Raw genomic sequence first — 12,782 nt, forward strand, 5'->3', positions numbered from 1 at the left:
GCGAGGCCGGGGCCGAGACAGGCTTGTGACCCAGCATTTCTAGCAGAAGGGCCAGAACCCAGTTGTCAGACTGGGATTCGGCTCCTGCCTCTGCAGGGCAGGTGCTGGGCGAGGCCCAGGAGAGGGTGAGCTCCAATGGGGCTGCATCCAAACCCCATCCTGGCTGGTGTCACCCTCCCCCCAGCTCAAACCCAGGTCCTCTCCACTCTACCACCCGGTTCCTGGCCCCTTATACACCAGGACTGGGTGCCACGAACAGCTTGGCCTCTACAGGCTTGGGCCCACCACCCCAGGCGCCAGCTCCGCCCCCATGAGGCCTTCCCCGCCCCACCCCCATGCCATGCTCAGGCACCAGCCCCGCCCCCATCAGACCTGGGCCCACCCCAGGCGCCAGCCCCGCCCCCATAAGGCCTGGGCCCACCCCAGTCGCCAGCCCCGCCCCCATCAGGCCTGGGCCCATCCCAGGCGCCAGTCCCGCCCCCATCAGGCCTGGGCCCATCCCAGTCGCCAGCTCCGCCCCCATCAGGCCTGGGCCCATCCCAGGCGCCAGCCCCGCCCCCATAAGGCCTGGGCCCATCCCAGTCGCCAGCCCCGCCCCCATCAGGCCTGGGCCCACCCCAGTCGCCAGCCCCGCCCCCATCAGGCCTGGGCCCACCCCAGGCGCCGGCCCTGCCCCCTGCTCCGTCCTAGGTTCCTGTGGGCGGGAGGCTGGACGCTGGCGAGAGTCAGGGGCTCGCAAGGCGGAAGCCCAGCCCCGCCTCAATGTGGCCTCGTGGACACAGGTGCCTCGCAGGTGGGTAGAGGCTGAACTCCAGCCTGGGGCTGAGAAGGTGGGACGCAGCCTGACCCTGGACTCCCAGGAGAAACAGGGAGGCACACAGTATTGTAAAGGCTCCGTGTGTGGGTAGGAATTGCGGCTCTGTGGGAGCCAGGGAGGGCATCCTGGAGGGCTCCGTGGAGGAGGTGGGGGTTTAAGAGGGGCCAGATTAGGAGAGCAAACAGTTTGCGCCTGCCCTGCATTGGGCAGTCCTGCCCCTGACCAGGGCTTGTGCGGATGGAGCTGCTCGGGGTCCAGACTGGGGGCCAGGCAGGGAGGCCTGCTCGGGAGGAAGGGCTGGACGTCAGCCCTGCCAAACGCAGTCCTGGCCCTGGGCCTGTCCGTCCAGGCCCACAGCGTAGCGGGAACTCCAGTCGCGCTCAAATAGTTGCCGCAGCTGCTCCTGCACGGCGGTCACCCCTGGCCGGGTGCTGGGGGCCCTCTGGCTGACCACCAGGCCCACCCCCGAGGTGCTGCTGAAGTAGTCTTCGGACCAGTTGGAAGTGCCTGTGGGCGGAGACGCTAGGTGACTGGGCCGCACGGGGTGTCCTCTGCTGCCTGGCCCAGCCCGATGGCCCCAGTGGCCACTCTGCCGTGGTCCGGCTCCAGCCCTGCAGCCTCTCTGGCGCCGAGTGCAGCCCGCTCCTCACACGAGGGACTGCGCCCCGCAGCCCACGGACTCAGTGCTCGGGGGGCTCGGTGCCAGGGGTCCCCACCTGCCTCCCTGGGGGAGGGCCTGAGCCCTTCAGCAGGTCCCCGCCCGGGGTCCACGCCGGACGGAAGAACAGCGCCCCCTTCAGCGCCCTGGCCTGGCCACCGCCCGGGCGACGCGATCCCTTCTGCGGGCCTGTGGGCCCTCTGCTGGCGTCTGCTCGCTCGGCAGCCCACAGGACCCAAGGGTCCTGAGCCCCTGCCCGCGGCCCGCAGCCCCGCTCACCTACATAGGCCGCCTTGTCCGTGACCATGAACTTGCTGTGGTTCACCCTGCCGAAGGGGATGTTGGAGTGGTTCCTCACAGGCACGATGAAGACTTTCTTGGGGGAACAGAGAGCGCGTGTCAGCCGGCGGGGAGGCTGCTTCCCGGCCCGGCCAGGGGGTGGGTCCTCACCACGTCCACGGACACGTTGGCCGCGGGGTTGCTGAGGGCCTGCAGGGACCGCAGGTAGGGGAACATGCTGGGGTCCGTGTTGAGCCAGCAGCTGACCAGCAGGCGCACGCGCACACCCCTGCCGACGGCCGCCGCCCGCAGCGCCGTGTCCAGCACCGGCCAGTACCTGGGGAGGGGTGCGGGGGAGGGTCAGGGTCCTCAGGTCAACCGGGCCCCGCCCACACGCCCCGAGTGGGCAGGGGTCCAGGTGGGCGAGGAGCCAGGCCAGGAGCTGCCCACGGGCAGAGGGCCCTCCCCCGTCCGGGGCCGCCCGGCTCCCTCCCGGCCTACCTGGCGGGGTGGCTGAAGCGTGTCGTGGGGAAATACTCCATCACTGAGGCATAGATGAACTCCCGGGCGTCCCGCATCACCGCCAGCAGCGCGTCCAGGTCCCGGGTGCGGCCGTGGGGGCAGAGTGCGGGCGGCGATGCCTGTGCGGGCAAAGAGGTCCCTGAGGGCACCACCCACCCGGTCCTGAGCCACTGGGTTTCTGGACCTGTGACGCCATGGTGCACCCACCCTCCAGCCCTGGGAACCAGGAGGAAGACAAGACGTGGGGTCTAAACAGGGGCCCCGGGCTGGCCTGACTCCTGAGGAAGCTCCCTGCACGGCTCAGCTTGGGTCCCCACATCTGCGGAAGCGTCCCTGCCTCCGAGGCAGGGTCTCCGCTGTAGCCCAGCACAGCGGTAGCTGCCGTGTACCCTGAGGGAGGGTCATGGCTGGTGGGCCTGACCTCCCGCCCCTCAGTCCCCCTCTCCTCCCCCCAGAGTGACAGAATTGCCTGACTCACGGGTCCTCCCCCCACCTCCCTGGTCCAGCCGTGTGCTTGGAGGCCCCCAGGGCCTCAGGACGACCCCCACAGGCACTCAGGTTGCCTGTCTCCTGGGGATGACGATGACTGCGTCCTCTCCTGGGGCCGGGCCTGCCCCTCACCCTGGGGCTCCCCGAGCCGTGGGCCCCAGGACCTGGACGACTCTGGCCTGGCGAGTCTGCAGGGCAGGCCCGGGGTGGGCGGGGCTCCCGGGTGGGCGGGGCTCCCGGGTGGGCGGGGCTCCCTGTGCCCCTGGGCAGCCAGGAGAGCAGGGGCTCCAGTCGGCCCCCCTGACCACTCTTACCGAGAAGTAGGCAGTGGTGGGCACCCCGTCAAAGTAGTCCCGCAGGGGCTGGAAGCAGTTGATGTGGGAGGAGAAGTTCCGAGGCCAGGGTTTGGGGAGGACAGCCTCGGGCACCCCCAACACCCAGTAGGTCTGGAAGGTCTTCTCCAGGTCCTGGGCCAGGCGGCTGCAGTTGTAGATGATGGCGCCGAGCTCCTTCACCTGCAGGCACCGGGGCAGCGCTGAGGGAGGGGCCCCTCTGGGGCCGTGTGGACCCCCTGGGCCAGGGGTGCCCGGCAGGTACAGCCCCCGCTCGGCAGCCGTTCAACCATCACCCGCGAGAATCCGTAGTAGATGGTGCGCTGGGCGAAGCCATGGGGTGGGGTGCCCTGCGGGTCCCAGTTTTCCGTGAACGTTGTATTCCGAGGGCAATACGTGTTTATTACCGAAAGACAATAGAAAACGCATAAATGCACCGAGAAGGAAGAAAAAAAAATCACTCTCCACTGCTAAACGACGGCTGCTGTCACCGTTTTGACCCATGGTTAAAGCATTGCTTTTCCTAGAAGGGATCGTGCTTTGTCTGCATGATTTCCTGGATAAGGTGACTTCAGCATCTTTCCGGACGGTTAAATGACCTTCCGCAGCCGGAGTTCAGTGCCGTTAGAATCCGGTAACCAGTCTCCAGGTGTTTCTACCACAGCAACATTACCGACATGGCCACTTCCCCCCGGGTGACTGCCTGCAGGGGGACGTGGGGTCTCCCCTCTCGGGCCTCGGGGACTCACCTGTGTCAGTGACCGCCAGTCCATGTTGGCACTGCCCACATAGACGTGCCGCCCATCCACGACCCAGAACTTGGAGTGCAAAACGCCGCCGGTGAGCCTTCCCATGGGCACATGTCGCACCTGGGCGCCTGACGAGGGTGCAGGATGGTGCGGTGAACCCGCTTCATGCTGAGCCAGATTCTCAGCTCTTTCTTTGCAGTTGGGTGGATTCCTTTCTCCTCATAGCAGCCCTACTCAGTTGATGTTGTTATTCCCATTTTACAGGCGGGAAAACTGAGGCATTGACCAGCCTGGGGTCCCTCCAGGCAGCCCAGCTCTGTGAGGATTGCCCCTCTCCCAGCCAAGCCGCCACCCACAGGTTGAAGCGGCCGGGCTCAGCAAGGCCCGAAGACCACCCTGTGCTCTGCCCCCTGGGAATTGATCCGTCCGGCTCCCTGGAACCAGCCGCTGGGGAAGCCCACCTGAAGGCGCTTGCAGCCCTGGGCTCCCGGCCTCCCCTTCCCGGGCAGCCCCACTGCTCTCGCCCGTCCCCAGGCCCAGGACGGCAGGAACCTACCTCGGGCCACCAGGACCTGCAAGTCGGTGGAGTTCCGGACCAGTGTCGGGGTGCTGGTGGCCACAACCAGGGAAACGTTTCTGTCCAGCAGCTGCTGCAGCTTCTGCAGAAGGGCCTCTCCCTGCGAGAGCAGGCCAGCGGTGAGAGGCCACCCCCATCGCACCAGGAAGGGCCCAGACTCCCTAGGAGGTGCCTCTGGCCACCCACAGCTCCGCCCACAGCTCCACCAGACAGACGCGCTGCCCGCCGGGCTTGCTGTGTGCCTGGCCCCTGGGCGGCCCGTGGCCTCCAAGCCGGGGGAGGGGTGGCGCACCAGCTGGGAGGACGAGTCGTTGACCCCAGTGTCGGGCCCCGTGAGGGACCAGTAGAAAGAGGCCACGTGGACACTCTCCCGGGCGGCGTCCAGCAGGTGCAGCCAGGCCTGGGCCAGGGGCTGGGCAGACGGGCTGCCTGCTGCAGGCAGCAGGTCCTGGGGGATGCTTTCCACGAGGACGAGCCTGCGGAGGGAGGTGCCAGGTGTGAGGGCAGGAGCCGCCAGCCAGCCTCGCATCACCTGCTCCGTCCCGTCCAGCCAAGAGGGAGGGCTGAGCCCAGGCCGAGGGTGCAGGGAGGGGGCCGCAGGCCAGACTGGGCAGGGCAGGCCTGACACCCAGGAGCGCCCCGGGGAGGGGCCTGAGTGGGGGGCCTGAGAGTAGGGCGGGTGGGGCGCAGGCCCACCCCAAGCCCAGGCGCTGTCCGCTCGGGGCTGTCGCTTGTGGAGCCCGGCAGTGGTGTCGGGCCTGGGCTCCTGCAGCCGTGGAGGCCCTTGGAGATGCCCGGGCTGACCCAGAAGGGAGGGCTGGGCCCGTGGGGGGTGGGGGTATGCTGGGGGTGTGCTGGGATTCCAGGACCCCCCAGCAGGGCGGGAGGGGCGGGGGCTGCGACTTCACCCCAGGCGGAAGGGCTGCGATGGTGCCACCTCGGCCCAGGTAGGACTGGGGCTCGCGGCCTTGTCGGAGTCCCTGGGTGGCAGCCTGCGTTTGCTGCAGAGAGCACCCCAAGTCCTCCCCGCGCCCTGCCCCCACTCCGGCCCATACAGTTCGGGGCTCCTCCCCCTCCCCCGACCACTCCCCCGCCTCACAGCTTACCCTCCCGGACCCGCCCCTTCCAACAGGAGGTGGCAGAGGGCGATGCCTTCTGCCGGGGAGCCCCAGGGGGAAGCCAGGCGGCGGCCTGGAGCAGTGGCGCGCGGCCACCCTGCAGGCCTCACAGGCTCACTCACTGGCAGGAATCGTTCTGCTGATGCCACCGGGCCTCCCCTCCCAGGGGCGCCCAGGCCAGGCTGGAGCCAAGGCCCCGAGACGCGGTGCGCCCTTCCTCGGGGCGCGCGTGGCCACAGGTGGAGGAAGAGAACACTTGCCACAGCACGTAGGTGAGGGTCACGGCGCTCAGGCCCAGCAGGGCCAGAGTCCCCCGCACCTGCAACGGGAGGAGGGCGTCACCACGGGGTCCCCGGGGCGTGGCCGTGCTCTTCCCGGTGGGCCTGATGGCCTCTCCGGTGCTGAGACAGACCGTCCCTGCTGCCACGGAGGCCAGGCCCACAGCTGGGCGGGGCTGGCGAGGATGGGGCCACGCGGGCCCGAGCCCACCGCCGGGGCCCGGCCCGGGGCCACGTGGTCACTGGCCATCTTCCCTGGTCCACCAAGATAGGGCACGTGGCAGGTGCCGCGCAGCCACCGGCCAGGGTGCCCCGGTTCCCCCGTGGCTAGTTCTGTCCTTGCTACTCTGGCCCAGGGGTCCTGTGAGGCTGCTGGGTCCCCTCCCTCAGGCCCCCAAGTCCTACTGGGTGGGCCTCCCTGTCCCGCGGGCTGCGGGGTGACACGGATCGGGGCCACTCGGGGGCCACCGACACGCTCTGCAGAGGCCTCCGCACCTGCCTGGGGTGACCTGGCATCACCCACAGCTCCAGGCCCGGCTGCAGTGGCTCCACGGTGCCTGGGCAGCTGGGCACAGGGGCCACCACCTCGCGGGGACCCTACAGCCACCACTCCTGCCCGTGGTCGCACCCTCACCGCAGCCTGGCCTGGAGCTGGCGAGTCCCGTGCCCGTTGCTAGTGCGTATGCATGTGCACGTGCGCGTGTGCACCCCGGCCTGTTCCCGGGACACACGCGACCCGCCGTTCTCCCTCTTGGACCCCCTCTCGGCAGGCATGTGGGCGTCTGAATCTCAGTTCCTTGTTTCAGTCACAACCTCAACGAGTCTGATGCCATTTCTGCTTTCCAGCTTGGCCCTCTCAAGGCCGGCCTATAAATAGCTGCCTCCCTTCCCAGGCTGGGCACCCCCGTCCTGGGCCCTTGCAGCCCCTCCTGGGCGCCGGGCAGCAGCCCTTGTCCTGGCTGGGGAGGCCCGGCACAGAGAGAGTGTTGCTGTTCAGGGGGCTGGGGGCTGAGTCGGGACCCCTTGAGGCTGGCAGCGGGGCTCTCCCTGTGCAGCAGGGCTCTGCAGCCAGCTGGGGACGGAGGATGCGTCTTGTCCCCTCAGAGTGGTCACTGCCACAAGGAGCTGGAAGCTGGGCCCCGGCTGGGCCCCGGCTGGAGGTGGGCCCCTCCCCAAAGCAGCCTCAAATGCCGCGGTAAGTGGGATGCCCCCGAGCTCAGCGCTCAGTCCCGAGTGCAGGGAGGGGCCCGTGCAGGGAGGGGCCCGTGCGCAGCGACAGGGATCCCCTCCCCCACGCCCCACCCGGCCAGCATCCGGGAGGGGTGGGTGCAGCCCTCCCTCCTGGCCTTGGTGGGGAAGTGGCCCCTGTAGCCTGGGGCCTGGGGCCTGGGCTGCCCTGCCCGCCTGTGAGTGCAGCTTGGCCCTTCCACGGGACACGCTGGCCTCCGTGTGGGGAGGGGGCGGCCACAGGAGCTGGGCCCGGGGGGCTGCTTCTGCCCTGAGCCAGAACCATTCCCAGGAGCGGGGGCCCCAGAAAGCAGAGTGAGAGAGGGTGACTCAGAGTGCCCGAGGCCCAGCACCCCTCCCCCTGCCAGGAGCCCCCACAGAGGGGAGTCAGGGTGTTCCCCACCCGCACCCCGCAGAGGAGCGCCCGGGGGGCCTGCCCCTCCCCTGCCTGCCCGGGGAGGGCTCGGGGACGCATCAGGCCTTCACAGTGAACAGGCCCCAGGCCCCTTCACTGACCCTCAGGAGAGGCCGTCAGGGCACAGGCCTGGGCGGGGCCCCGGGGCCACATCCTCGGACAGAGGCTGCCTCTGCCGCACCGCCCTGGGCCCCAGGCAGACAGGAAGGCTGGAGCGCGCGGCCCTGCCCCCACGGCCCCCATCTGGGACCCGGAGCACCTGCCAGGCCACCCATCCCCTTGGGAACTACAGGGGCCTGGGGAGGCCAGCTGCCCGGGGGGGGTCTGGGCAGCTGCAGCCCTGGGGACCCTGTATGTCCAGGCGTGGGGCTGGCTGTTGGGAGAGGATGACCCACTAGCGCTGGCATCTCAGGGCCGTGACGGGCCGGGAGACTCCCCTGGGACAGCTCTGAGCGCCCCACAGCCCTGCGCTGGGCAGCCGTGGGACCCTGCGGGCGTCGGAGGTCGTGGGTGAAGAGGTGGGGCTTCCTGCCATGCAGGGCATGTGGCACAGCTGCCCGGCCCAGGCTGGGGCGGAGGGAGGGCTTGCTCTGAACTCTCTGGGAGACCCCGAGGCCCTGGTGGTCCTGGCTGTACAAACTGGAGGAGGAATGGGTGCTCTGCGGGCCCAGCTGGAGACTTTATGACCCTTTGGGCGCAGGGCTGCTGGCAGCGCGGGGCCATGGGGCAGTGGACCAAAGCGCCCGTCTCGGGACCTTTGGCCTGACCCTCCCATCTGGCCTCACTGGCACTTACCTCTGGGGATCCTGCCTTGGCGTTCATCTTGGCTTTGCCACAGACGCAGGCGCTCAGCTCGCCAGCAAGCGCCCAGTCAAGTTCCACCACCTGCCTCCCCTCTGCAGCCTGCTGCTTCCCCTTCTGGCCACTTCCTTTTTTTCCTGAGTACCTCCCTCCGTGCCCTTGACAGACATCTGGAGCTGGGTGGGCCAGCCAGGGGGTGGGGCTGAAAACTTCCACATCCAGAGAAAATCCCTCCCCACCCCCCAACCCCAAGTCACAGGCTTATGCATCTGAGTTAGTTCTGGTGCAAACCACCGAGACTCTTGACTCGAGGAACCAGGGCTTGAACATTGTTTTTCTCCATCACACTGACCAGATTCTGGGGCTGGCAGCCTAGGGATGGCGTTGGTTCCACAGCCATCAGGAGCCAGGTCCCTCCAGCTCTCAGCTCCCAATCCCTAGGGTTGACCGGCAGTCTCATGGCCCCATAATTGCTGCTGGAGCTCAGACATCACCTCATGTTCCTAGCAGAGCATAAGGGATAGCCCAGAGGCGCCATCCTGGAGGTCCCACAGGGCACTTCCATTTGTGTCTCATGATTCAGAAATTAGTCACATGGCTGCATCTAGCTGCAAGGGAGGCTGGGAAATGGAGGCAGCTAGGACCCCCATCCTGGAAAATGCAGGTGGGCAGCTTACTGTGCTGCCTGGCTATAGTCTGCTGGTGCTAAGCCTGGGTGCCCAGCAAGGATTTCTGCCTCCGCCTACCCCATCCCACCACCGCACCTCCGACCAGGACTCTCTGAACACAGGACCCTTTCACCCCCACCCCCACCCCATGCTCCCTGCCCCCCCACAGACAGTGGCCTTTAGACTAGCCCTTCTCTTTGCTTTTTGTTTTTGGATTTGGTTTTCTTCTCTTCTCTTCGGCTGCTCTCTTCATTCCTTCCTTTTTTAAAAAAAATAAATTTATTCATATTTTTATTTTTGGCTGCGTTGTGTCTTTGTTGCTACACACGGGCTTTCCCTAGTTGTGGCAAGCAGGAGCCTACTCTTCATTGCGGAGCACGGGCTCTAGGCACATGGGCTTCAGTAGTTGTGGCACGTGGGCTCAGCAGCTGTGGCTCGCGGGCTCTAGAGCGCAGGCTCAGTAGTTGTGACGCACGGGCTTAGTTGCTCCGCAGCATGTGGGATCTTCCCCGACCAGGGCTCGAACCCGTGTCCCCTGCCTCGGCAGGTGGATTCTTCACCACTGAGCCACCAGGGAAGCTCCCTGGATTTTTCTTCTTATTCTATTTTCTCCTATTCCCTTAATTCTAGGCTTTGGGGGATGATGCTTTGTGATGGAAACTCACACAGACCACTCAGACGCAGGGGAGGAATCTTTGCCCTGGCCATCCTGTGGTCCGGCAGGTCACCAGACAGGTCCTGACCTGTTTCATTGTGAGTGAAAGGGCGGTATGTCAGTTCTCTTCTGAAGCCTTTAATCTTGGGTGTAGGAAGTACCACTCCTCCCTCCTGTCTGTCCGGGGCTCTGACAATGCAGCCCCGATGGGAGACCTCCTCAGGCTTCATAAGCAGCAGACTTTCCCATCAGCAGTAACTATTCTGTGGTTGTGTTGATCCACTGACGTTAGGAGGTGGTGTGTTTCCACACTACTCAGCTCATCTTTAAAATTTTGCCCCACAGACATAAGAAGATATATACATACTAAACATCTTTCCCTCTTCCTGAATAATGTGAGGACGTTTGAGTACTTCAGCTCCAGTGATCCCCTCCTTATTCTGCTGTTGTCATTTTTTAAAAAATTCCAGCTTGTAATACTATTATTATTATTTTAAAACCCCAAAGGGAGTTCCCTGGTGGCCTACTGGTTAGGATTCCAGGCTTTCACTGCCATGGCCCGGGTTCAGTCCACGGTCACAGAACTGAGATCCCACAAGCCGTGTGGCACAGCAAAAAAAAAAAAAAAAAAAGACCCCCCCCCAATTATGCATCTTATAATTATTATTATTATTATTATTTTTTGGTTTTTGCGGTACGCGGGCCTCTCACTGTTGTGGCCTCTCCCGTTGCGGAGCACAGGCTCCGGACGCGCAGGCTCAGCGGCCACGGCTCACGGGCCCAGCCGCTCAGCGGCACGTGGGATCTTCCCGGACCGGGGCACGAACCCGCGTCCCCTGCATCGGCAGACGGACTCTCAACCACTGCGCCACCAGGGAAGCCCCCATCTTATAATTATTTTATCCACTCAGGGTGTGTTTAAGAATTACTCACTTTTACGGATTTATCTACTCATCATTCCTTCTTTTATTTCAGAGCTTCCCTCTGTGATCACCATCCTTCTTCCTGAAATCATCTTTTGGAATGGACTTGATATAAAATTTATATTTTAAGGCAGGACAAGAAAAAATTCAACGTGAAGTTCTCTCTCTGTGTTTGCTTGGACCTCCTCCCTCCCTAGTGTGCCAGGTGCATCTGTGTCACACCTTAGCCAGAGCTCCTCAAAGGTGGACGTGCCTGCCCCCCTGTAAAGATTGATTTGTCCTTTCTTCTGACGCTGGCAGTGCAACTTCTTAAAGAATTGCGTTCTTTCCCAGTTCTGTAGGAGTCACGGTGACCCCCTGTCCACTTTGTACGTGCTTCCCTGGTCTGTGCCTCCTTGGTGACCTTTATGTAAAATACCGCAGGTCATTCTGATGTTCGATCCTTTGTCTCGAAAATGTGCTGTGTCTTCCACTCCGGGCAGGACCGTCCTCAGAGCTTCTGAGAATCTGCTTCCCCAGTTAGAATCCTCGGTTGGCTTGAATAAAGTTCCCTTCCTTCTTCTTAACTTGATAGTTCCTTGAATTTTCGTCAACAGACTTGACTAATCGTTCAGCTGGGGATAAAATTCTCGGTTGCCAATTATATTCTATGAACTGGGAGCGTGTTGACAAATGCTCAGTTTTTAGTAACATGAAAATGTCTCTAATTCTCCTTCATTACTGAAAGAACTTTTCTAGGTACAGAATTCTTAACTGACAGTCATTTTCTCTGGAACCCCAAAGTCTTTAGGGTTCCATCATTGTTGGGAGACCTGCTGTCACTCCTTTGTAAGGACTCCTTTGCTCTGCTTGTTTTTAGCAGATTCTCTTTGTCGGTGTCTGTGGCTATCCTTCAGTGTTACAATGATGTAACCAGGTGTAGTTTTCTTTTCTTCCTTTTATTCTGGCATACATTATGCTTCCTGTAGCAGTGGATACATGTTGTATTAGTTTGCTAGGGCTGTTGTAGCAAAGTATCACAGACTGGGCGGCTTAAACAACAGAAATTGACTGTCTCCCAGTTCTGAGATCTAGGAGACCCAAATCAGTGTGTCGGCAGGGTTGGTTCCTTCTGAGGCCAGGAGGGAGAGTCTGGTCCAGGCTCTCCCCTAATTTCTGGTGGCCCCTGGGATTCCCTGGACTGTCTATGGCATTCTCCCTGTGTCTTCACGTCATCTTGCCTCTGTACACATCTGTCTCTGCGTCCACATTTCCCTTTTTCTAAGGACACCAGTCGTATTGGATTAGGGTCCATCACAGTGACCTCATCTTACTTTGATCATCCGTAAAGGCCCCATTTCCAAATAAGGTCACATTCGCAGGTCCTGGGTGTTAGGACTTTGAACATCGTTTTGGTGGACACAATTCAACCCACAGCACATGTCTTTCCCAGTTCTGGAAAATTCCTCTCTGTTCTCTCTGTGAGTACGTCCTCTCCCCTGTTGTTCCCGTTCCCTTGTCAGGAGCGCCAAGTAGATATGTTCCACTTGGTCACTCAGTCCTCTCTGCCATCAACCCATCTCATAGCTTCTACTTCCATGTTCCTGTGCATTGCATTTGGATAACTTCCTCTCGTCTTTCTCATCACTGACTTATTCTTTTCTTTTCTTATAAGTTTATTTATTTATTTTTGGCTGGGTTGGGTCTTCGTTGCCGCGCGTGGGCTTTCTCTAGTTGCAGCGAGCGGGGGCTGCTCTTCATTGTGGTGCACGGGCTTCTCACTGCAGTGGCTTCTCTTGTTGCGGAGCACAGGCTCTAGGCGCGTGGACTTCAGTAGTTGTGGCACGCAGGCTCAGTAGTTGTGGCGCGCAGGCTTAGCTGTTCCGTGGCATGTGGGATCTTCCCAGACCAGGGCTCGAGCCTGTGTCCCCTGCATTGGCAGGCGGATTCTTAACCGCTGCGCCGCCAGGGAAGGCCCGAGCGTATAGTTTGAAGCTGTGTGAGGACTCCAGGTACCCCAGGCGAGTCTTCATTTGCTTAGTGATGGCTAACAGGCCCTCAGGTGGATGATAAAGCATCCTTACAGGCAGTAAAGCGCGGCTAATACCCTCCCTGACACCTTTTTCTAGCGCATCCGGCCCGTCAGTACCCGCCTGAGCTTGCCTCTCTGCAAGTCTGTGGGGACCTACAGGACGGGGTGCTGTGCTTCTCCTTCACTTATGTGTGTTTAACCCATTTTCCGCTATCTTCCACATATACCAGGCAGAGCCTAAGCTTTCTGTTCGGCTTCCTTTA

At 62.6% G+C, this 12,782-nt stretch overlaps 1 protein-coding gene across 1 annotated transcript; it reads right to left on the reverse strand.

Moving 5' to 3' along the window:
• Window positions 1-880: 880 nt before the first annotated feature.
• Window positions 881-8,378, reverse strand: PLD4 (phospholipase D family member 4). The gene is made up of 10 exons (XM_059058855.2): window positions 8,257-8,378; window positions 5,664-5,860; window positions 4,716-4,899; window positions 4,403-4,523; window positions 3,847-3,974; window positions 3,080-3,280; window positions 2,256-2,395; window positions 1,926-2,091; window positions 1,755-1,851; window positions 881-1,324 (listed from the first exon to the last, which is right to left on the reverse strand). The coding sequence occupies exons 1-10, from the start codon at window positions 8,281-8,283 to the stop codon at window positions 1,122-1,124; spliced, it is 1,464 nt and encodes a 487-aa protein (XP_058914838.1). The 5' UTR covers window positions 8,284-8,378; the 3' UTR covers window positions 881-1,121.
• Window positions 8,379-12,782: the final 4,404 nt, after the last annotated feature.

The sequence above is a fragment of the Kogia breviceps genome, chromosome 3, assembly GCF_026419965.1.
Source record: "Kogia breviceps isolate mKogBre1 chromosome 3, mKogBre1 haplotype 1, whole genome shotgun sequence".
NCBI classification, from domain to species: Eukaryota; Metazoa; Chordata; class Mammalia; order Artiodactyla; family Physeteridae; genus Kogia; species Kogia breviceps.

Bases quoted from the DNA above. Each gene is read 5' to 3' on its own strand.
- PLD4 (XM_059058855.2), bottom strand. From the start codon at position 8,283: ATGAACGCCAAGGCAGGATCCCCAGAG. The intron at 3,975-4,402 runs GTAGGTTCCTGC...CACCCTCGTCAG, and splicing joins GCAGGTCCTGGTGGCCCGAG to GCGCCCAGGTGCGACATGTG. The intron at 1,852-1,925 runs GTGAGGACCCAC...TGTTCCCCCAAG, and splicing joins CCAACGTGTCCGTGGACGTG to AAAGTCTTCATCGTGCCTGT.